Genomic DNA, 21,957 nt, shown 5'->3' on the forward strand with positions numbered 1-21,957 from the left:
ATTTTGAGACATTTTTCGAACATCATTTGGAAATTTTGTCATCTTCCGTGCCTCAAAACGTTCGGAAATTGTCCCGTATGGACCTTTAAATGTCTTTTCATCTGAGATCGTGTCGCAAATCGCTTTTCACACAACTCCTTGAACTCACAAGCGTACGGTTTTTCACCTAAAACCCCGAAAAAATCACAAAAATTAATTTTTTTGATGAAAATTCGACCAAAATTGACTTTTACCTGTATGGGTCCTTATATGAATTTGCAACGTGCTGCTCATAATGAAGCTTTTTCCGCAATAATAGCCTAAAAAATGTCAAAAAAATTAATTTTTACGTCTCAAAAGGCAAAAAATTACTTACAACTATAAGGTTTCTGCTCATCACTATGCGTAAACTCATGTTTCCTCAAATCCGACTTCTCAAAAAACCTTTTTAAGCAAACGCTGCATTCAAATCTCCTCTCTCCTTGATGCCTCCGAAGATGTTCCTGCAACCGATTCTTCGTATTGAAGGATTTTCCGCATTCCGCACACAAAAATGGCAATTCCCCGGTATGAAGTCGCATGTGAGTGACCAACGAAGCCTGTAACGTGAACGATTTTTGGCAAATTTCGCATTTAATTGGTCCTGCCGCCTCATGTTTCTGCAAATGTTCCTTGAAAGCCGTTTCTGTGGCGAAAGTTTTGCAACAAATATTGCATTTTCGCACACCTGGCATGTGTTTCGCCTTTTTGTGGTTCCATAAACTGCCTTTGTTGCGAAAACTTTCACCGCATTCGGGACATTTGTGCGTCGAAACTTCATTTTTGAGCGTTTCTCGATGGAGATTCATGTGAGAAGCGAACGAAACTTGCTTCGAAAATTCCGTTGAACAGATTTTGCATCGGAAAATCTTCGTCGAAGGCGATTTTTTGTCATGGCAGCGCAAATGTTGAACCAGATCTTGGGCAGTTGCGAGAATTTTCTTACATTTTTGGCATGGAAAGTACTTTTGGATGTTTAATGGGTCATTTTTCGCTTCCGATGGAATGTTTGACGTGGAATGCGAGGCTTTTAAACGGTTTATAATACTTTGCAAGGCACTTTTTTGATGATTTTGGGCATTTTCGACTCTCTCAACTTTAATTAATTGCACTTCATCGTCGTCTTCTGTTAGAATTTCCGGCTTTAAATCACTTAAATCCGCATTTTCTTCAATTTTTTCAGCAATCATCTCGATTTCATGTCGAATACGGTAAACAATTGACCTGTCAACGTCAGCTGTGTTTTGTCAACAAACCAAAATCCGCCATAAATCATTCCAAAAATCGAAAAAATGTTGGAAATGACTGAGGAATTCGAGGAAAAGGCTCTTTCGGAGGAGACAGATGAAAGAATTTGTCGTTACTGCCACAAAACGTTCAAAAATGCGACAATTCGGAAGAGACATGAGAGAATTCATACTGATGAGGTAAGAAATTTCTTCATTTTTTGAGTGAAAAATTAATTTTTTGATTTTTTTTAGGCTTATCAGTGTCACATTTGCTCCAAAAGGATCGCCCAGAAGAGTCATTGGGTCGAACACATGCAAAAAGTGCACCAACAAACGCCCGAAGAGGTGCCTGTGAGACCTTTGAAGCAAGAACCCATCATCGAGGAAGCCGATCCAGCATCTCCTACGACCCAAGATGACAAATTTACCTTCCTCAATGGCAAATATTACTGCGGCTTTTGTCCAAAATCGTTTCATACGCGCTCCACGATCCGGCGACACGAACGCGTTCACATCAACCCCTTCATTTGCGACTATTGCGGCTTCAAAAGTGGCTCAAAATGGCATTTGCGCGATCATTTGATGGGTCACACGCGATTAATTGACCCGAATCAGAAGCTGGTCAAAGGTCGCAACAATGCGATACGCAAAAAATCCAGCAGAATCTATTGCGACGACTGCGGAAGGTATTTTTACTCGGAACACGACTTGAATTCGCACAAAAAACGACGCCACACTTTAAAAATCGACAAAGGAAGCGATCTTGGGATGTTATTTGAGCTGTTCGGACACGAAAATGAGATCAAAGAACTGAATCCGGCAGTCGATTTTGTGCATTTCGACGACGAACCGTCGGAAAATTTAATCACGGAGGTCTTTGTGAAGGAAGAACCCATGAATTCGGAGTTTTTGGATCCGGATTTGTTTGGAATGAGCACCAACGGCGACATTGACGGCCTTTATCGATGCAGTTGTGGCGAAAAATTTGCCCGTTTTGTCGATTTAGCGTTCCACGAAAGTCAATTTCATGCGGATTCCTTCAAAGAATGCGTTGATTCCATGCGAGATGTGCTTCTAAAGCTCTTGAATGTCGAAATTCATGCGGAAATTGACGAAAAAGACGTTCCAAAAGTTGAAATTATGGAAGATCGGAGACCAGAAACGTACCAAGATCTCATCAGTCGTAACATAAATGTCGAATGCATCTTTTGTCAAGCTTCCATCGTGGCTCTTTCGTACGACGAACACTTAAAACAAGCACATCCCATGGAAAATCCCGTCGATGCACGTCTCCAAACGCAAAAATATTGCTGCAATTGTTGTTTGAAGACCTTTAAAAACCTTCTGGCGCTCGTTAAGCACATTCGTTCGGCGGATCATCAACTCGAAGGCACCTCTTGTGACATTTGCACGTCAGATAATTACGCGACGTTGCAAGAACTCAACAGTCATCGTCTCGCGGCGCACCAAAATAAGGCAATTCCCACGTGCGAACAGTGCCAAAAGACATTTTTGAGTAATCGACTGCTGAAATTTCACATGTTGAGTCATAAGGGACTCAAAGCGCGTCGTTGCAAGTTCTGCGGATGCAAATTTTTGAGTCAGGAGGCGCTGGATCGACATTTGCCGGTGCATGAAAACGAAGCGACGCGTGTTTGTCCCACTTGTGGATTGGAGTTTAGGGTAAAAAATTAATTTTTTTCGAAATTTTAGTGAAATTTAATGAAAATTTCTTGTAGGGACGAGAACCTTTGCGACAACACATGAAGAACAGACACGGAGTTAGTAAGTCTGGATCCGCGTCGCAACCGGAGATCATGTGTACAACTTGCGGAATGGTCTTTAAAGGCAAAGATCGGTTAAGGAGACATTTGGCGCGAGTGCATTTGGAAAGAATTTTCAATATCGAGTGTCAACATTGCTCCAAAAAATTCGATTCGTAAGTAAAATTTCATTTTTTTCATCAAAAAATTAAAAAAAATATTTTTTTAGCAAACACGATTTGGCAAAACACATCGTCGTTCACTCAAAAGAGATCAAATTCTTTTGCGAAGTATGCGATAAGGGTTTTACGCGGAAGCAATCTCTGAATCGGCATATAAAAGTACACGATGAATCAACGAAGGTGTTTACTTGTACATTTTGCCCGAAGACTTTTCGCAGTGCAAGTAATCAGAAAAGGCATATTATGTCACATACGGGCGAAAAAAATCAAATTTGCACGGAATGTGATGCGAGTTATGCGGATCGGAGCTGTTTGAATAAACATATGGAAAGAACGCATGGGCATGGACTGCCCGGGTATCAGAAAATGACTGGAAATTAATGAATTAAAAATATAAGAAAATTAAAAAATTTTGAAAATTTTTAAATTTTTATGGAATTAAATATTTTCGAAAATTTGAAAAAAAAAATTATTCGAAAATTTTTTCGAAATTAATTTTTTTTAATTGAAAATGAAAAAATTTTTAGAATTAAAGTTTAAATTCTATTTTTATTTAAAAAAAAAATTTTTTTGATCAACTATAAGAAAATTATAAAAATTTCGAAAGCTCAACAATTTTAAATTTTATAAACGATTTTCGATGAATTTCTAAAAATATTTTCGAAATTAAAATTTTAACATTTTAAAAAAAGTTTTTCAAAATCAATCGTATATTTTCGAAAACTTCACAAACATTTTATTTTGATTTTCGAAAATTCGAAACAAAAAAAATATTTAATTTAAAAATGTTTTTGAAAATACCTAATTTTTTTTTATTTCGAAAATAAAGAAATTTTTAGAATTCAAAGTTCAGAAAAAAAAATTTAAATTTTTTATTTATTAAAAAATATTTTTTTTATTTCAAAAAGAAAAAATTTTTAAATTCAAAAAACTCTTAGATTAAAACGAAAATTTCGAAAAAATTAATTAAAAATATTTTTAAAATATTAATTTTGTGGATGAACTTTCAAAAAATTTAGAAAATTTATGATACTTTAAGTTTTTTAAAACGATTTTCGAAAATTTTAATTTCCAAAAATATTTTCGAAATTTAAATTTTTAGGTTTTAGAAAAAGTTTTCTTAATTAAAAGAATAAATATTTTTGAAAAAAATAAAATTTTATTTCACAAGTATTTTAAATTAATTTCGAAATTAAAAAATATTCGAAAATTTGTTTTGTTTTTCGAAAATAAAATTTTTTGATTTACAATTTTGAAACATTTTTAAAAAAAAAATTCTATTCGAAAATGTAATTTTTTTTTTAGACTATTGTCACAAATTAAAAAAAAGTATTTTAGAAAAATATAAAAAAAACAAATTTTCGAAAATATAAAAAATTAAAATAATTTTTTTTTCGAAATTCGAAAATAAATCAATTAAAAACTGATCAAACAAAGACTTGCCAAACCTTGAAAAATAAAAAAAACGTGCGAAATTCCACACAAATTTTTGTTTGTAGAATAAACTGATCTTTATTTAATGTCAAATAATTTAAATATTATCTCAGAAATTACATTCATTGTTAATTTTACGTTGAAAATTTGTAAATATTTGCTTAAATATTGCCAATAAATAATGTGTTTTTTTTGTATATAAGAAACTTTTTTTGTTAAATATTTTTTTAATCTCTACTACGTTAATTTTTAAATATATAGACACAAAACACCTGATTGAGGACTTAAATCTACGACACAAATTCAATTAATTAATTCAGGGACAACAACTCTACATCAACAACCGACGTTCAAAAAATTTATTATTTTTTTTTGTGTTCGTTCCAAAAAGTGGTGTGAATCAAGTCTTCAAAGATATTTTTTTTTATAAATAGAATAAATAATTAACTGTTTGTAATTTCATCAGCTACATGCTTGATCGTTCTCGTTTATCACAGGGAAGCGTTTTTTTTTTATTAATTATTTTAAACTTTTTTATGGCAAATCCTTTTGGAATTATTTTTTTTTATCTTAAGAAATAAATATTTTTATTAAATATTGCACTGTGATTGAACTTGTAGGTAACTCGTCGGCGATTTATTGAGGTTGCTCTTCGGAAATGTCCTCTTCGCGGAGCCCTTCCGAGTATTCGCGTCGTCCCGCGATCTTCAATATTGCTTTGGCATCTTCATTTTCGTCGAGAACGGATTTTTTGGTGCTCCGTTCGCCCGTTTCTTCCTTCACGGGCTTCTCGCCGACACCCCAAACCTCCATATTGCGAATCAAAAACTCCTTGTTGGCACTCAGCTGATGATATCCCTTGTACGTGGTGCAAGATTCGGAGCAATTTCCCTTTCCGTACTCCTGATCGATCCAAATTCCCCAATAATTGTGCTGTCCGCCCATTCCTAAGCCGTTGGGCATCGTTTGGCAATGCAAGTTTAGGTATTGATAGTGATCATTGATGGTTGTGCCGTGAAAAACTCGCATTTTTGGCTTCAAGGAGAATAGAAAGGCGTCGTCAGTTCCGACGAAATTTGGACTGACTTTCCATTCGGCAGGTGCAAAACCGCCGAAAATGTGTCCGTTGTTGTCTTCGACGATCAAAACTGTGGGACCTTGCTCAATTACGCGCCCGAGGAGTGTGGAGAAACTTTCGCCATGCATCTGGGATGAGAACAGGAATCGCCATTTTTGACGGAGTTCACCTGAAAAATTTTTGAAATTAAATTTTATTTATTTAAAAATTAATTTAAATTATTTTTCTTGGTCAAATTGACCTAAAGTGACAAATTTGGCAAATTCATTCAAAAATTATAAAAAAAAATTTGTTAAGAATTTTTTTTTGTCTTTTTTTATTAATTTTTTTATCAATATTTTTAAAATATTTTTATTTAAAAAATTAAAAATTATAATTATTTTTTAATTATAAAAAATTTATTTATTTAATTAAATCATTTTTTAAAAAATTAACTGAATATTTTTTTCAAAATTGTTTAAATTCAGTATTTTTGTTTGAAAAAATATTTCAAAATTCATCTTTTGGTTTGCTTGCAAATAAATTTATTCAAAAAAATTTTTTCGAAGTTAATTTCGAAAAATTTTTTGTTCAAAAATTTGAAAAATATTCATTTAAAATTTTTAATTTAAAAATATTAAAAATAAATATGAAAGTAAAAAAAAAATTAAAAATAAAATAATGAAATATTTTAGATTTTTTTTACAGAAAATAAATATTTTGAATAAAATATTGAATATTTGAATAAAAATTATTTAATCAAAAAAAAAATATATATCGTATAGGTCGATTTTCGAAAATTTGAAATTGAAAAAAAAATTGAAAAATTTATTTTCAATTAATTTTTTTAAAAATTTAAATATTAGAAATAGAAAGAAAATTTAAAAATATAAAAAATTCATTAATAAAAATTAAAAATAAATTAATAGAATTTTTTTAGATTTTATTTTAAATAAAAATATTTTTAATTTTTTAAACGTTTTTCGATATCGAAATATTTCAAAATTTTTTAAAATTTTTTAAGTTCATAAAATTTTAATAAAAATTGAAAAAAATAGAATTTTTGAATAAAAAATTAATTTAAGTTTTTTTAAGTTTAGAAAAAAATAATAAAAATTAAAAAAAAATTAATAGAAATTTTTTTAAATTTTATTTTGAAGAAAATAAAAATATTAAAATTTTTGATGGTCAATTTTCGAAAAATTTTTCAAAATCTTTAATTATTAAATTCATGAAATTTTAATAAAAATTGAACAAAATAAAAAAATTACCTGGAAGATTGGAATTGATGAAAATAAGCTGCGATAAATCGATAAATGCCGGATAATCGGGGACGTATTCCAAGCCTTCGCAGTAGGGAAGGAGACAATCTGAGGCGATTTGGGTTGTGCGTGCTTTCGTGTCATCACGTGCTTCCTCCGTTTGTTTCTGCGTCGTCGGACGAATGTTGTACAAGTGATTAAACACATATTCCAGCATCTTCCCGAACGTCGGATTCCGTTGAAACCATGCTTCGGCGTCACTTCGCGTAACTTTTTGCGCGCCACGCTGCACCACAATGTCACTCGAGAGACTTTCCGCGAGTTTTTGCACGAATTCGGAGCAGATACGAAATCCTTTGTTCTCCCAACTTTGATATTCGCGCCCATTTTGGAGTTTTATGGCGCGCAAAAAGGAGCTGCAAACCGCTTCGATCAATTCTCGCAACGGCGGATACGCAACTTCCTGCACTTCGAACGGATTCTGCCCGATTGCCCAAAAAAGGACATTTGTACGCTCGTCGACAGTCCCGCGCGTGCAATAGACAAAAAGCTCGGCGAATCTCTCGAAGGAAACGGTGCTTGTTCGCGTATCGACAGGTCCAAAGAGGAAATTACTGATGAATTGACCCAAACGCGGGTCGAATTGCGCTCCCCAGTACTTCAGTAACTCGTCTTCCTTGATTTTATCCGAATTTTTGCTGGCATTTTTGAAGCTGGCAGCCACGACGGGCACCTCGTTCTTCGCGAGGAACGAACAACGCTCCGCTAGCTTCTGACTAGAGTTCCCCATGACCTTTGGAGCGCGACTTACAGACGAAAAAAACCAATCACGAGACTTGTGCGAGTAATAAAGGTGATTTCGCTACATAAAAAGTCGCGATAAACGCGAGTTGAATACAAAAATACGAGAAAAGCGTTTGACAGTTGTCGTTTTGACAATCAGCTGTGTTGACAAAATTGCCAGAAATCCAGGTTTTCGGCAAAAATCGACAAAAATCAAACGAAAAATGGTGCAATCGACCACGGAAATCGAGGAAAAGGTCATTCAAGCGATCAATAAGGCCATCGGAAGTGACGTCGAGAATCTCCATCATGCCAAAAGGCTCATCCATCACTACAAAATCGAGTTGGAGCATCTCGAGACGAAGGTTTTTCGAGTGATACGTCATCAAAAATACAATTTTTGATAATTTTCATGTTTTTTTCTTGCAGTTGACGTCGCGCGAAGACACACAATTGGCAAAAGGCTTGGAAAATCTAACAAAATACGCGGAACAGAGCGACGAAAAGTTACAAAAAGTTGAAGAATTTGCCACGAGGCTTCAAGCAAAAATTTCGCACAACAAGGAAATTCTCGATTCGGTGAGCGACACGACAGAAGCGATTTTAAAACTCCAACATTCTGTCGGTTACTTCAAATTAATCCGAGAAATTCAGGATATCAGTCAGGAATTGAGTCAAGCTGTCAAGGGAACGGACGAAGCGAAGCAAGTTGAACTTTATCTCTCGCTTTGTGGCGACTCGTATTCCTTAGATAACGTTCTTGGGCGAACTTTTGAAACGGATGCGCCCAATTTGAAGCTCTTTGCACGTCGAACTGCCTTTTATTGGCACGATATTTTGCGTGAAAAGTTCTCGAAGGACTTTGAAAAGATCCTCAAGTCGCTGAAATGGCCTCAAATGGAGCTTTGGAATCCGTCGCGCGACACATTTGCGCGATTGCAGGAGCTGGCGGTGTATTTGTTCATGGTAAAAGTGCCCGGAGACAAGGGATTGATGAATCTGAAGCTCACGCCGTACGTTATTTGTCCTCCGCTGACGGCGCCAATTGAAGTTTTGTTGAAGAGTTTTAGAGAAAGATTCGCTTATCACTTTAATGGAAATAGAGAAACGAATAGATTGGATAAGCCTGAGTGGTATTTGACGCAGATTCTGGCGTGGGCGAACGAAAAACACGTTTTTGTGAGTCAGAATTTTCAGTTGGCGGCAGTTAAAGCGGGATTGACTGACACGGATGTCAGGGTAAGAGAATTTTTTTGATGAAATTTAAACAAGAGGAAGAATTTTCCGAAAATTTTCGAGATCTTTTAGGATTTTTTCAAGTTTTCATGATCCTTTATGTTCAAAAATCTTCCATTGACTTTTAATTTTTTGAGTTTTTCTGTTATTTTAAAAAATTTTCCCATAGATTTTCCGAATTTTTTAAGATTTCCAAAATTTTTCATAATTAATAATTTTCAAAAAAGCTTTTAAAAAATTTAAAACTCCTAAATTTTCTCAAATTTAACAGATTTTTCAAACTTTTCATAAATTTTTAGAATTTTCTCAATTTTTAATATTTTAATTTTTTTAAATTTTCTTAAATTGTTCAAAAAAAAATTTTCAAAATGGGGGGGGGCAAAAAAAAAAAAAAATTTTAATTTTTTTTTTCAAATTTTTTAAAATTTTTCAAAATTTTAATTTTTTTTTATTTTTAAGAAATGTTTTTAAAATATTTTAATTTTTTTTTTATTTAAGAAAAATCAAAATATTTTAAAATTATTAAAAACCTATTTGTTTATTAATTTTTTTTTTAATTTTTTTTTTTTTTGCTCTTCAAAATTAAAAAATTTTTTTTTTTTCAAATTTCTTAAAAATTTTCTAAAATTTAATAAATTTTTTTTAAATAAATTTTCAAAATTTTTTAAAAAAAAAAAATTTTTCAATTTTTAATTTTTTAAATCCTCTTGAATTATTCAAAAAAAATTAAGATTTTTTAATTTTTTTTCAAAAATTTTTAAACTTTTATTAATTTTTCGAATTTTCCCGCTTTTTAAATGTTAAAAAAAAATTTTTCAAAAATTTTAAATTTTTCATATTTTTGAATTTTCTCGAATTTTCTTCAATTTCCATTATTTTAATTCCAAAAATTAAAATTAATTTCAAATAAAAAATTATTTTTCATTTTAGATCGAATTCATTCGTGGCTTAGTTCAGCTCGGCGTTCAAAAATTATGCGACGACATCGAGACCATCAGTGATGACGACTCCCTTTTCAGCCACTTACTTGACGAAGTCTTGTCTTTTGAGCAAGAATTGGATGCCGTTATCGAAGTTAAGCGCCCAAGTGACTTCCCGAGCCTCATAACTGTCATCACTCAACCTCAATATCTCTCGAAATGGCTTTCAATCGAAGAAATTTGTAAGAAATCCTTAATTTTTTATTAAAATTTCACTTACCAAAGTCAATATTTTTCAGTTGCCTTCGAAAAAATGGACATAATCCTGCAACAAGAATCCGCTTTTGAGTGTTTGGAGCCTTCAAACACGGAAAAACTTAAAATTCCTCGATGCGCGGACCAATTTATTCGCTTGTTGGATGCTATTTGTGAGAGATATTCTCTTTTACCTCAACCCGCACATCGAATAAAATTCTTGAATCTTCAAATGGAGTTAATTGACAACTTTCAACGACGTTTGGTGCAGTTGCATAATGACCAACGGAACAAAATTAACTCAGTTGACATCCTAAATGCCTTGAATTACGTCATTTTTGTGTTGCGCGAATGGGGCGAAAGTGTTCATTACTTGCATTTGCTCTCGGCGTGGCATGGACCCAACGTCGACAACATAAATTCCGTGTTTGAAGTCATAATTAAGGAATTGGAGCATTGGCAATCGAAATTAACAAAGGCCTTAGCAGCTCGAGTCGTCGACGATATCAAAGCCAAATCAATGTCATATCGACACGATAATTGGTCGTCGATGCCGGAGCACGATCCCAAGGTCCCCATGATGTTATCTCACACCGCAGGCGAAATGTTTCAACTTTTCGTCACAATCCTCCACGAACTCGAAAGTAAACTCTCGGAAAACCTTTTTTCGCAGTGTTTGAGACGCGTTGCCAAACAACTCGACGACTTTTTCATCGATTCCATGGTAATGATGACGAATTTCTCCCCGGCAGGTGCCCATCAATTCAATTTCGACATGACACGGAACCTTTTTGCCTTATTTGGACTTTATGCGAGGAACCCGTCGCAACTTTTCAAGAGTATCAGTGATGCCTGTGTGCTGCTGACACTCCCTCGGGGCACGGCAATGTTGCTGCGAGACACAATAATCAAAGCGAAACCCGTCAGTGAGACGTCGCGAGCTGCCTTGCAAGAGCTGGGAGTCATTTTCATGGAGCCCGTGACTGCCTTGGAGATTCTGGAGAGACGAATAGATCTTACAAGTTGAAATTTCTTGTAAATTGTTGGTTTTTTATTACATCGTCATATAAATAATTTATATATATAGAGTTTTTGATTAATATATTAAATGTAAATGTAGGTGAGAATGTGTATGAAAAAGTCATAAATATTATTTTTTTTTGTTCTCTTCTTTTTTGTATGTTAAGATTATGCAGGAATTACAATAAAAAATGCTAACATTCTATCGAAATTTTTAGTTATTTTTTTTTTCGTTTGGAAATATTCGTGAAACTTTCAACGGATTTCAGTGAGTTTTAAAGTTTTTTTAAGGTTATGTTTGAAATTTTTGACAGCTCAAAAAAATTTTTTTGATTCAAATCTGGATTTTTTCTGAAATTTTTAAAATATTTCTCTAAAAATTAAAAATTTTGTAAAAAAAAACAAATTTGAAATCTAAAATTTGAGGAAAATAAAAAAGATTTAAAATAAATTTGACAGCTGTCAAAAATCAAAAAATTTAAATTTCAAAAAAGTCGTTAAAAAATTTTTTAAAATTTTTTTGTTTCGAAAATTGTCCAAATGTTAAAATAAAAGATTTAAAATGTCTTTAAAGCACACAATCAATATTTTAAAACGTCAAATTTATTTTTTTTTTTGAAATTTTTTAATTTTTTTTAGATGTTCAAACATTAAACAATAAAATTAACAATCTTCTTTTAAAATTTAATTTCAACATAATTTTCGAACAAAAGAATTAAAAATTCTACAAAGTTTGACAGCTGTCAAAATCTTTAAATTATCAAATCTATTAAAGTTTAAATATTTTTTGAATAAATCTTAAATTTTATCATTATTAAGACTCAAATCTCAAAATTGATAAAAAAAAATACACTAAATTTCAACTAAAATATGACAGCTGTCAAATTCAAAGAAACCAAAAATTATGAAAATTTGAAATTTTTTGATAAAATGTAAAAATTTTTGCACTTTTAATACACAAAATTTAAAATATGAGTTGAATTATCTTAAAAATTGTTCAAAATTTGAATTCAAAAAAATTTTTTGACAGCTGTCAAATTTCAAATTAAAAAAATTCAGTGATTCAATGAAAAATTTCAAAATCTTAACAATTTTTTAAAAATATTAGCATAAAAATAAACAATTTTGTATAAGATTTCCTTAAAATTTTTAGTTTCAACGAAACAACTTGACAGCTGTCAAATTTTTGTTAACTGTCAAAATTGAAAAAAATTATTTTTTAAAAAATTCTTAAATATTCTAACTTTTTATGTTTCAAAGTTCAACTAATATCAAAATTTTTTAGAAATTGCTTTAAAAAATTAAATTTTCAACAAAAATTTTGACATCTCTCAAATTTCATAACTGTCAAAAATCCAAACATAACCTCAAAAAATCATAAAACCCTCCAAAAAATTGAAAGTTCTGAGCATCTGTTATTGTTCTGTTATATTAATTGCTTAGTTACGTATCATAATGACTATTGGTTTTGTTTTTTTTTTTTCGAGAATCCTTGAGAGGAAACTTCTTAAAAATCTCATTAAAAATAGGAATGCACTTTATAACTTAAATAAAAATTTTAAACATTAATAAAAAGAAAGCTCGTTAAGTAAAATTTTGACGAAAAAAAAATGCTTTTTAAGCATCAACCACGTAATGCCCTTGAACGTTTGACGTGTGATGATAACGGCGCCGCGACGAAAAATCATCATTTTCGTCGTTAATTTGTTGCTGTGATAAGTCCATTGTGCACGAGGGAGTGATAATTGCGGTGATTGCTTGATCACGATTTTTGCTAAAAAATAAATTTCAAAAGTTTTTAATGAGAAAAATTGGGTTTAAGGGAAATTTTTACCCGAAACATTGGAAAAGGGAATTTTTGAGCCATACAAAGAGCCGAAACTCGTGCGCTAAACCTGGTTTGACGGCGGGATTTGCTGTTCCAATGTAATACCAGACAATAAAGACGATTGATATGCAGAAAATGGCGTAAATCCAGTTCACCAAGAACATCACGAGGATTTTAATGAGTGCCTAAAAAATTTTTTTTTTAATTTTTTGTTGAAATTTTTTTAAAAAATTAATTTTTTACCCCTAATAACGACGCATATCGATTACAAAAGCCACTGTACCAATTTTGGGTCTTCGAATGGATCGTCGGGCGATTCGGAGCTGCAATTGGTTCGTCATCAGCTGCATTAATACTCGCTGTATCAGTCACACTTGCTGTCGTTTCTTCGCCCTGAGGCGTCTGAACTGTCGAATTTGTGCCGTTAGTTGCCTCGCTGTTCACATTGTGCGACGACGTCGACTGATGAAGACTTTTGTGTTGCGTTCTCTCGGGGAAAAGATGATCCAGGTCATCGGTATAAGCATTTGTGGCGCCATACGAGGGACTATGGGCTTGAACGCGATACCTTTCCTCGCGATTTACTTGAATGTCGAACGTTTGCGCCAAGGCAAAGTAACTGTAGTCGATGCAGGCGTACGTCAGGAGGAAGGGCATCGTCACAATTGGTGCCAAAGTGTTGATATCTCCGATAAAGATGAACGTTATAGTGATTGTAGCGACAACTCCCATTGCGTAAATCGGAATTTTGTTCGCGCCACGTCCCGTTCCGAGGATATTCATGCGCGGAATGACATTTTCCAAGGCGATACTTTGCAAAACGCGCGGCGTTCCGTACATGGCGCCCAAACAGCTGCTCATACTCGAGACATAAACACCTGCGAGCAGTAAAACTGACACCGCGGAGGCTTTGGCGGCGATGGAAAAGTCCGTTAAGAGCGTTTCGCGCGTACAAATCGCTCCGAGGAACAAAATAAATGTCATATAGAGAAATGTCGCAGTCGAAAAGGCAGCTAGGGTCCCATTGGGGATGTCAGAACTCGGTGTTCGCAAGTCTCCGCTCATATTGATGCCTGCCAAGACTCCCGTGATTGTCGGAAAGAAGACACCAAACACCCGGAACCAATCATAGCCGTCCTGATACTTTGACCAAATATTTTCCATGAAATTTCCTTCGCCCCAGCCATCAATTCCGTGCTCCGGATCTGTTTTCACGAACGTTCCTACCATAAAATCCAGCGCTGATAGCAACAAAACGATCAACAGGGCAAATTGCAACTTTACAACCCATTTCACGCCAGCAACATTGATAACAGCGAGCACCAAAACCGCACAAGCCGCCAAAAAACGAATCATCCAAACGTTTTTGAGTCCCAGAAGCTCAGCAAGTGACTCGCCGAACCCGAGAACATTTAAGGCACATCCAACAGCTTGTCCAAAACAGTACAACAAGCCAAAACTGCCGGCAATTCGACTTCCCATTGTGTGTGAAATGAGAAAATACACGCCGCCCGACTCCACGCGACATCTTTCGACAATCCCGATTGCACTCAGCACCGAAATCAGTCCAATTATGACGCTGCAAAAGATTATCAGAAGTGACGCGATAATTCCCGCTTGCGCTACCATCCATCCCGAACGTAGGAACACAATGACGCCGAAAATATTGATGAGGCACGACGTGAAAACGCCATCCCACGTACCGAACAACACGGGCTGCGAGATGAAAAAGTTGCTACGCCACCAAGGCTTTTCGCCCGTTTGATAAATTTCATTTGGTGCCGATGGATGTGCTAAAAAAATGAAGAAAAAAAATTGTGAAAGTTACAAAAATAGCCTACACACGAAAAAAATATTCGGAAGTCGTAAATTTTTTATGGGTTTCACTTTAATGACATCACCAAAAAATAATGAATCAACTACCGAATGTTATCTGAGTGATAAAAAATTCGATATCTGCGACGTGGAACCTCGAAAAATTAAAACTTACTATAGTCACATTCGTTAGCGTAGTCTAAATCCACAAATCCTGTTGCTTGGCGAGAAGTTGGCTCGTCATCTATGCCATATCTGCGAAAAAAAAATTTTTTTTCAAGTTCAAAGTCGGAGAAAATTGTAAAAAATTCTCACCTGGAGTAATTTATCTCATTATTTTGGGCGTTCCTGTTGTTTCGTGGCATCTTACTTCCCTTTGCAGCACTCAAAATATCCTCATATTGCCCCAAAATCACAGAAAAACGACGAAATTTAATTGAAAAAGTCGGAAAAATTTAAATGTTTACTAAATTGTTTTAAGGCTGTTACAATTGTTGAATTTGTTTCGCTTTGAAAAATTTTTGAAAAATATGAGGAGGGATAAATTTGAGAAAAAATTCACATTTTATGAAGTTTTTTCTTGTAAATTAGATTTTTAATACTAATTTGGAGCAAAATTTGACAAAAATTGCTTTGACACAGTTTTTGACACAGTTTTTTTGCTCTTGATTTAGTTTTCAAATCAAAACTATGTCAAAGGAAAAAATTTTTTTCAGTTTCAATTTTTTTGCAGTTTTGAGTTATAAAATGATTAAAAATGATAAATTAGAGCCCTCTGACAAATTTTTATCCATTTGGAGCAAGATTTGACAAAAATTGCTTTGACACAGTTTTTGACACAGTTTTTTTGCTCTTGATTTAGTTTTCAAAACAAAACTATGTCAAAGAAAAAATTTTTTTCAGTTTCAATTTTTTTGCAGTTTTGAGTTATAAAATGATTAAAAATGATAAATTAGAGCCCTCTGACAAATTTTTATCCATTTGGAGCAAGATTTGACAAAAACTGCTTTGACACAGTTTTTGACACAGTTTTTTTGCTCTTGATTTAGTTTTCAAATCAAAACTATGTCAAAGGAAAAAATTTTTTTTCAGTTTCAATTTTTTGGCAGTTTTGAGTTAGAAAATGATTAAAAATGATAAATTAGAGCCCTCTGACAAATTTTTATCCATTTGGAGCAAGATTTGATAAAAAATTGCTTTGACACAGTTTTTGACACAGTTTTTTTGCTCTTGATTTAGTTTTCAAATCAAAACTATGTCAAAGGAAAAAATTTTTTTCAGTTTCAATTTTTTGGCAGTTTTGAGTTAGAAAATGTTTAAAAATGATAAATTAGAGCCCTCTGACAAATTTTTATCCATTTGGAGCAAGATTTGATAAAAATTGCTTTGACACAGTTTTTGACACAGTTTTTTTGCTCTTGATTTAGTTTTCAAAACAAAACTATGTCAAAGAAAAAATTTTTTTTCAGTTTCAATTTTTTGGCAGTTTTGAGTTAAAAAATGATTAAAAATGATAAATTAGAGCCCTCTGACAAATTTTTATCCATTTGGAGCAAGATTTGACAAAAATTGCTTTGACACAGTTTTTGACACAGTTTTTTTGCTCTTGATTTAGTTTTCAAATCAAAACTATGTCAAAGGAAAAAATTTTTTTCAGTTTCAATTTTTTTGCAGTTTTGAGTTATAAAATGATTAAAAATGATAAATTAGAGCCCTCTGACAAATTTTTATCCATTTGGAGCAAGATTTGATAAAAAATTGCTTTGACACAGTTTTTGACACAGTTTTTTTGCTCTTGATTTAGTTTTCAAATCAAAACTATGTCAAAGAAAAAATTTTTTTTCAGTTTCAATTTTTTGGCAGTTTTGAGTTAGAAAATGATTAAAAATGATAAATTAGAGCCTCTGACAAATTTTTATCCATTTGGAGCAAGATTTGATAAAAATTGCTTTGACACAGTTTTTGACACAGTTTTTTGCTCTTGATTTAGTTTTCAAAACAAAACTATGTCAAAGAAAAAATTTTTTTTTTGAGTTTCAATTTTTTGGCAGTTTTGAGTTATAAAATGTTTAAAAATGATAAATCAGAGCCTTCTGACAAATTTTTATCCATTTGGAGCAAGATTTGATAAAAAATTGCTTTGACACAGTTTTTTTGCTCTTGATTTAGTTTTCAAAACAAAACTATGTCAAAGAAATTTTTTTTTTTCAGTTTCAATTTTTTGGCAGTTTTGAGTTATAAAATGATTAAAAATAATAAATTAGAGTTAGAGATGAACTTCCTTCCCCTGATCATCTCTTCTTTAAAAAAAATTTCAATTGGAACGTCCTATTTTAATTTTTTTGCTAATTCAAAAAACTCTCCATTTCGTTAATTCAACACTTTTCCACACGTGTGGACCATAACAAATAATTTTTTTCCGAAAAAACTCTTAAATTTTCGGCAAAAAATGGAAGATCAAGAGATGATTCACGACATTCCTGGCTTCTTCGTGCCAGAAGACAACAACAACGCAGACGAAACTTCAAATTCAAAGGGAAAAAAGGACAAAAGTAAAAAATCCGGCGGATTTCAATCATTCGGCCTGAGTCCTCCCGTGCTCAAAGGCATTTTAAAGCGTGGCTACAAGGTTCCAACACCCATCCAACGTCGCACAATTCCCCTAATCCTCGAAGGACGCGATGTCGTGGCAATGGCAAAGACAGGCTCCGGCAAAACTGCCTGTTTCCTCATTCCGCTGTTCGAAAAATTGAAAAAACGCGAGGTAAAAGGAGCTCGTGCCCTGATTTTATCACCAACGAGAGAACTGGCGATCCAAACGTACAAATTCGTGAAGGAATTGGGGAAATTTTTGGATTTAAAGACAATTCTCGTGCTCGGCGGAGACTCGATGGATGCTCAATTCACAGCGGTGCATGCCTTGCCGGACATAATTGTTGCAACTCCGGGTCGTTTTTTGCATTTGTGCGTCGAAATGGACCTGAAACTGCATAATGTGCAATATGTGGTGTTCGACGAAGCTGATCGACTTTTCGAAATGGGTTTCGGCGAACAATTGAATGAAACGTTAAAACGTCTTCCGGAGGGCAGACAAACTGTTTTGTTTAGTGCAACACTTCCAAAATTGCTTGCGGACTTTGCAAAAGCTGGATTAACGGACCCGGTGTTGTTACGACTTGATGTTGAATCAAAGCTGCCGGATACCTTAGACCTCAAATTTGTGTTTTGTCGTCCTGACGAACGATATGCGACACTTTTGGCCCTTTTGCGTTACGTAATTCCCGCCAATTCGCAAACTGTGGTCTTTGCTGGGACCCAACATCACGTCGAAGTCATTTCTTACATCTTGTCACGAGCGGGAATTTCGAATTCTCTCGTCTATTCGAGCTTGGATGCATCAGCGCGCAAAATAAATACCACAAAATTCGTCACAAAACAAGTTCGGGTGCTCGTAGTAACAGATGTAGCGGCGCGTGGTATCGATATTCCGTCGCTGGATTACGTCGTGAACTTACATTTTCCCGGAAAACCCAAACTTTTCATTCATCGCGTTGGTCGATGTGCCCGTGCTGGGCGTTCAGGAACAGCTTTTTCCATTTTTTCGACAGACGACGAGGCGCACTTGCTCGATTTGCATCTCTTTTTGAACCGAAAATTCGACATTGATGACACAAAAGCGATCGGATGTGCCCCAGCGGAGTTCACGGAAGAGGAACATCAACAAATCCGGGCTTGGGTGCAGGACACAAATATCGAAAAAACCTACAAAACGAGTGTCAATGCCTACAAAGCTTATATCAATACTCGACCTGCGGCAAGCGGAGATGCCAATCGACGTGTGAAACGCATCAAATTCCACGCGTTACGTGCCTTGGATGACTTTTTGCATGCAACCGCCAAACTGAGTGGCAAAGAAAACGAAGAAAAAGAAGTCAATGCGACACTTTTCAAGGAAGACTTCCTGTCGCGCATGAAAAATTACAAACCAAACAGCACAGTTTTCGAATTGAACCCGAAAGCGGGCAGCAAACAGTACCTCGTGATGCACGAAAAGCGAAAAACGCACGAAGAAAAGATACAAAAGTACCGTGAAAGAATCGCGGATCTCGAAGCGACGGAAAAAACCATCAAAGAAACTGCTTGTGAGTCGGAAGAAGACGAAGAAATGCCAAAAGCTGACTCGGAAAGCGACGAAGAAGAAGTCAAAGTCCAAAAACCAGCGAAGAAAAAGCGAAAAAAGTCGGAAAAAATCCCGAAACCCTCGGCTTTTCGCGATTCGGAGTACTACATCCCGTATCAGGCGAGCGATAAAGCAACGGAAGATGGACTTGCGATCAATTCTTTCATACGGGATGCGCATAAGGCGGAATTCTCCGTGATTGGTGACACGAATGAGACGCAGAGGTTTAGCAAGAATTTGCAACGATGGGATCGCAAGAAGAAAAAGATGGTAAATGTCGAGGATCCGAAAGCAGGGAAGATTCGCACGGAACATGGCAATTGGATTCCGGCGTCGTACAAAACTGATCGGTATGCGAAATGGATGGAAAGGACAAAGTTGGAGGAGCAACTCGAACGTGAGCGGGATAGTGATGAAGATGTGCCAATACGTAAGGAATTTTTATTGATTTTTGAATTTTTTGTACTTGAGAGACTTGAAAATTTCAAAAAAGTTAATTTTAGTACTAAAAATTTCATTTTTATCAAAAATTTTTATCAATTTTTTCAAAATTTTAAGTTGAAAATAATTTTTTTAGTGCTAAAAACCTCTTTAAATATTTTTTTTTTCTGAAAATCCAAAAAATTTCAAATTTTTAAATAAATTTCAATAATTTTTGTCTATTTTTAGTTCGAAAAATGCATCCAAACACACATTGGGGACGTCACAACGCCAAGGAAGACTTGAAGAAGCATCTGGATCCGGATCTAAAGACAGCAGAACAGATTCAGAAGAAGCGTTTACGAAAGGAAAAAATTATGGCACGAGAAAAAGCTGCAAAAATGCGAAACGACGCGAAACGGAAAAATGCCGCCAAAAGACGTTTGGCAAAAGGAAAGAAATAATTGTAAATTTAATGGAAAAACTTTTAATAAATTTAAGGAAATATTTTCTGCAATTGTAAATTTTTGAATTTTTTATAGATTTCGACTTAGATTTTTTTTTCAATTTTCCGATTTTTTCCAATTTTTTTTTTTTTTTTTTTTTTTTGAAATGTGACACATTTAAGAAATTTTTTAATTTTCGTTGAATTTAAAAAAAAACTTTAATATTCAGTTTTGACAATATTAAAAAAAAATTCTAAAAGAAAAAAAATTTCTTTAAAAAATTTGAATAAAAATTTTCAAATAAAATTATTTAATTATTTTATAAAAAAAATTAAACTAAAAATAAAAAAAAAATAAAATGGCAAGAAAAAAAATGGAAAAAAAAACTGAAAGGAAAAATTATAAAAAAAATTGTTCAATTTCTTCGTAATTTTAATTTTTTGGGTAATTTTCAGAAAAAAATTTCTGATACCAAAGAGTAAGAAATTTTTTAATTTATGAAATTTTTTTAACAATTTTTTTTTGAAAACATAAAAATTTTAATTCAAATCAGTCAATTTTTTTTATCTTATTAATTTTTTTTGTAAAAAAATTTAAATTTTTGTAAATTCATCTAAAAATCGTACAAAAAGCCTTATTTACAAAAAAAAATCCACGACTTTCATAAATTTTTACAAAAATTGAATATTTTTCACTAAAAATACGAGAAATTAAAAAAAATTGACCATTAAACTAATTTTCACCAAAACTTTGATCTTTTTTAAAAATATGTTGATCAAAAATTCACAAAAATTAAAATTTAATTGAATAAAATTAATTAAGAAGCCTTTTTTTCATTAAAAATCATTAAAATTTGTTAGAAAAAACTTTTAATTAAATCTATAAGGATACATTTTCTCCAATTTTTCTTTTTCTTTCTCTTGAATTTTTACATGAACATATCATCATATCCCGGAGGTCTAAAATGATCTGGATTTGGCTCGAATCGATCAGGTCTCGGCGGACCAAACGGATCAAAACGCGATCCCGGCGGCGCTCCAGGCATCGGATTACTTCCCGGGCGTCGTGGCCCAAACGGACCTAATGGACCCAAATCACTTCGCGGATCGAACAACATTCCGCCGCCTCTTCCGAAGGGATCTAAATCCCCGCGCCCGATACCGGGAAAACTTGGATTGACGTCTAACAAGGGATTCGGTTGTCGCGACGGTCCAACACGAAGCGGATCAGCAAGCAACGGGTCTCGTCGTGGCTCCGTTTGTGTTTGCGTGCTCGATTGCGTGCCTTTGAACACGGGCTCGACTAATTCCTTCGTGATGCGATCGAGAATTTCGCTCGGTGATTTTATCGCATTTGCTGCTGTTCGATTTTCCTCCGTCACGGTGTCGCGTACAACCAGAGCAACGTTTGACAAATTCAGCGTTTCGGCATCCAGGAGATTGGCAATGAAGAGATCCTCGGAGAGCATCGCTTGCAAAATGTAGAGTTTGTCGTTGCAGGTGTAGCGTAATTTGTAAATGCCGCCCATGTGATTCCATCCGTCGGGCAGTAATTCGCTTTGCGCCGCCTTGTCAGCTTCTGTGAGAGTTTTGTCGTCGCCGATTCCGATGCATTTGAATTTGTTTTTCAACAAGATAAAGTGAATGAACGTGATTATGACGTCGGTGCTGCTTTCTAAGGATGACTCGACGCTTTTGTAAGTCAGCTCCCAACCAAAAATTTGATCAGACATTTTGTTAAAATCCGTTTTTGACACTTTTTGCGACGATTACTGCGATTTACAGCCAAGAAATTTATTTTATTTCACAAAATTTTGCAATTCAATGTTTTGTTTTTGTTTCAATGAACGCCCATAGAGCACGTACAGCCTACGAGAGATGGAAAAATGACATTTAACGAAATTCAAATGAAACAAGAACAGAAAAACCGTTGAGTTTTTCACAATTTTTCGTTTTTATGACCTTCAAGTGTCGAAATCGATCATATTTTTATGCTCTTTTGAAATTCTCCGTCGTAAAAGTCTGGCACGTACAAAATGTAATTAACGACACATAAATTGATGATTTGATGAGACAAGTGTTTTTCTTGGGAAATGTTAATGAGGTAGTG

At 33.9% G+C, this 21,957-nt stretch overlaps 7 protein-coding genes across 8 annotated transcripts; 3 read left to right on the plus strand and 4 right to left on the minus strand.

Moving 5' to 3' along the window:
* Window positions 1-6: 6 nt before the first annotated feature.
* LOC134832083 (oocyte zinc finger protein XlCOF26-like) lies at window positions 7-1,213 on the minus strand. The gene is made up of 3 exons (XM_063845982.1): window positions 356-1,213; window positions 234-299; window positions 7-166 (listed from the first exon to the last, which is right to left on the minus strand). Exons 1-3 carry the CDS (start codon window positions 1,206-1,208, stop codon window positions 39-41), a joined length of 1,047 nt encoding a protein of 348 aa, XP_063702052.1. The 5' UTR covers window positions 1,209-1,213; the 3' UTR covers window positions 7-38.
* An 81-nt stretch (window positions 1,214-1,294) lies between these two features.
* On the plus strand, window positions 1,295-3,620 carry LOC134831345 (zinc finger protein 594-like). The gene is made up of 4 exons (XM_063845062.1): window positions 1,295-1,445; window positions 1,500-2,930; window positions 2,987-3,186; window positions 3,240-3,620. Exons 1-4 carry the CDS (start codon window positions 1,311-1,313, stop codon window positions 3,571-3,573), a joined length of 2,100 nt encoding a protein of 699 aa, XP_063701132.1. The 5' UTR covers window positions 1,295-1,310; the 3' UTR covers window positions 3,574-3,620.
* Window positions 3,621-4,767: 1,147 nt separating this feature from the next.
* Window positions 4,768-7,845, minus strand: LOC134830120 (MTOR-associated protein MEAK7). The gene is made up of 2 exons (XM_063843498.1): window positions 6,955-7,845; window positions 4,768-5,873 (listed from the first exon to the last, which is right to left on the minus strand). Exons 1-2 carry the CDS (start codon window positions 7,733-7,735, stop codon window positions 5,263-5,265), a joined length of 1,392 nt encoding a protein of 463 aa, XP_063699568.1. The 5' UTR covers window positions 7,736-7,845; the 3' UTR covers window positions 4,768-5,262.
* Window positions 7,846-7,903: 58 nt separating this feature from the next.
* LOC134832376 (RINT1-like protein) lies at window positions 7,904-11,364 on the plus strand. The gene is made up of 4 exons (XM_063846371.1): window positions 7,904-8,093; window positions 8,158-8,967; window positions 9,895-10,126; window positions 10,184-11,364. Exons 1-4 carry the CDS (start codon window positions 7,953-7,955, stop codon window positions 11,164-11,166), a joined length of 2,166 nt encoding a protein of 721 aa, XP_063702441.1. The 5' UTR covers window positions 7,904-7,952; the 3' UTR covers window positions 11,167-11,364.
* Window positions 11,246-15,274, minus strand: LOC134832377 (solute carrier family 12 member 8). 2 transcript variants are annotated; one of them, XR_010162063.1, is made up of 6 exons: window positions 15,118-15,274; window positions 14,978-15,057; window positions 13,231-14,780; window positions 12,994-13,172; window positions 12,607-12,933; window positions 11,246-11,361 (listed from the first exon to the last, which is right to left on the minus strand). XR_010162063.1 is itself a non-coding variant. In XM_063846372.1 (5 exons), the coding sequence occupies exons 1-5, from the start codon at window positions 15,165-15,167 to the stop codon at window positions 12,777-12,779; spliced, it is 2,016 nt and encodes a 671-aa protein (XP_063702442.1). In that variant the 5' UTR covers window positions 15,168-15,274; the 3' UTR covers window positions 12,508-12,776. The 2 variants fall into 2 exon arrangements, 1 of the variants encoding a protein (XP_063702442.1); XM_063846372.1 differs by lacking the exon at window positions 11,246-11,361 and having other exon boundaries at window positions 12,508-12,933.
* A 1,921-nt stretch (window positions 15,275-17,195) lies between these two features.
* Window positions 17,196-19,913, plus strand: LOC134831660 (ATP-dependent RNA helicase DDX54). The gene is made up of 2 exons (XM_063845454.1): window positions 17,196-19,412; window positions 19,652-19,913. Exons 1-2 carry the CDS (start codon window positions 17,252-17,254, stop codon window positions 19,864-19,866), a joined length of 2,376 nt encoding a protein of 791 aa, XP_063701524.1. The 5' UTR covers window positions 17,196-17,251; the 3' UTR covers window positions 19,867-19,913.
* Window positions 19,914-20,662: 749 nt separating this feature from the next.
* LOC134830461 (proteasome inhibitor PI31 subunit) lies at window positions 20,663-21,713 on the minus strand. The gene has a single exon (XM_063843960.1). The coding sequence runs from the start codon at window positions 21,578-21,580 to the stop codon at window positions 20,777-20,779; it is 804 nt and encodes a 267-aa protein (XP_063700030.1). The 5' UTR covers window positions 21,581-21,713; the 3' UTR covers window positions 20,663-20,776.
* Window positions 21,714-21,957: the final 244 nt, after the last annotated feature.

The sequence above is a fragment of the Culicoides brevitarsis genome, chromosome 2 (genome assembly GCF_036172545.1).
Source record: "Culicoides brevitarsis isolate CSIRO-B50_1 chromosome 2, AGI_CSIRO_Cbre_v1, whole genome shotgun sequence".
In the NCBI taxonomy this organism is placed as follows: Eukaryota; Metazoa; Arthropoda; class Insecta; order Diptera; family Ceratopogonidae; genus Culicoides; species Culicoides brevitarsis.

Bases quoted from the DNA above. Each gene is read 5' to 3' on its own strand.
- LOC134832377 (XM_063846372.1), bottom strand. From the start codon at position 15,167: ATGCCACGAAACAACAGGAACGCCCAAAATAATGAGATAAATTACTCC. The intron at 14,781-14,977 runs GTAAGTTTTAAT...TCATTTTTTTAG, and splicing joins CGCTAACGAATGTGACTATA to CACATCCATCGGCACCAAAT. The intron at 12,934-12,993 runs GTAAAAATTTCC...TTTATTTTTTAG, and splicing joins TCCCTTTTCCAATGTTTCGG to CAAAAATCGTGATCAAGCAA.
- LOC134830120 (XM_063843498.1), bottom strand. From the start codon at position 7,735: ATGGGGAACTCTAGTCAGAAGCTAGCGGAGCGTTGTTCGTTCCTCGCG. The intron at 5,874-6,954 runs GTAATTTTTTTA...AAAATTTTTCAG, and splicing joins CATCAATTCCAATCTTCCAG to GTGAACTCCGTCAAAAATGG.
- LOC134831345 (XM_063845062.1), top strand. From the start codon at position 1,311: ATGTTGGAAATGACTGAGGAATTCGAGGAAAAGGCTCTTTCGGAGGAG. The intron at 1,446-1,499 runs GTAAGAAATTTC...GATTTTTTTTAG, and splicing joins AGAGAATTCATACTGATGAG to GCTTATCAGTGTCACATTTG. The intron at 3,187-3,239 runs GTAAGTAAAATT...ATATTTTTTTAG, and splicing joins TGCTCCAAAAAATTCGATTC to CAAACACGATTTGGCAAAAC.
- LOC134830461 (XM_063843960.1), bottom strand. From the start codon at position 21,580: ATGTCTGATCAAATTTTTGGTTGGGAGCTGACTTACAAAAGCGTCGAG.
- LOC134832376 (XM_063846371.1), top strand. From the start codon at position 7,953: ATGGTGCAATCGACCACGGAAATCGAGGAAAAGGTCATTCAAGCGATC. The intron at 8,094-8,157 runs GTTTTTCGAGTG...TTTTTCTTGCAG, and splicing joins TGGAGCATCTCGAGACGAAG to TTGACGTCGCGCGAAGACAC. The intron at 10,127-10,183 runs GTAAGAAATCCT...AATATTTTTCAG, and splicing joins GCTTTCAATCGAAGAAATTT to TTGCCTTCGAAAAAATGGAC.
- LOC134831660 (XM_063845454.1), top strand. From the start codon at position 17,252: ATGGAAGATCAAGAGATGATTCACGACATTCCTGGCTTCTTCGTGCCA. The intron at 19,413-19,651 runs GTAAGGAATTTT...GTCTATTTTTAG, and splicing joins TGATGAAGATGTGCCAATAC to TTCGAAAAATGCATCCAAAC.
- LOC134832083 (XM_063845982.1), bottom strand. From the start codon at position 1,208: ATGATTGCTGAAAAAATTGAAGAAAATGCGGATTTAAGTGATTTAAAG. The intron at 300-355 runs GTAAGTAATTTT...GACATTTTTTAG, and splicing joins TGAGCAGAAACCTTATAGTT to GCTATTATTGCGGAAAAAGC. The intron at 167-233 runs GTAAAAGTCAAT...TCGGGGTTTTAG, and splicing joins TCATATAAGGACCCATACAG to GTGAAAAACCGTACGCTTGT.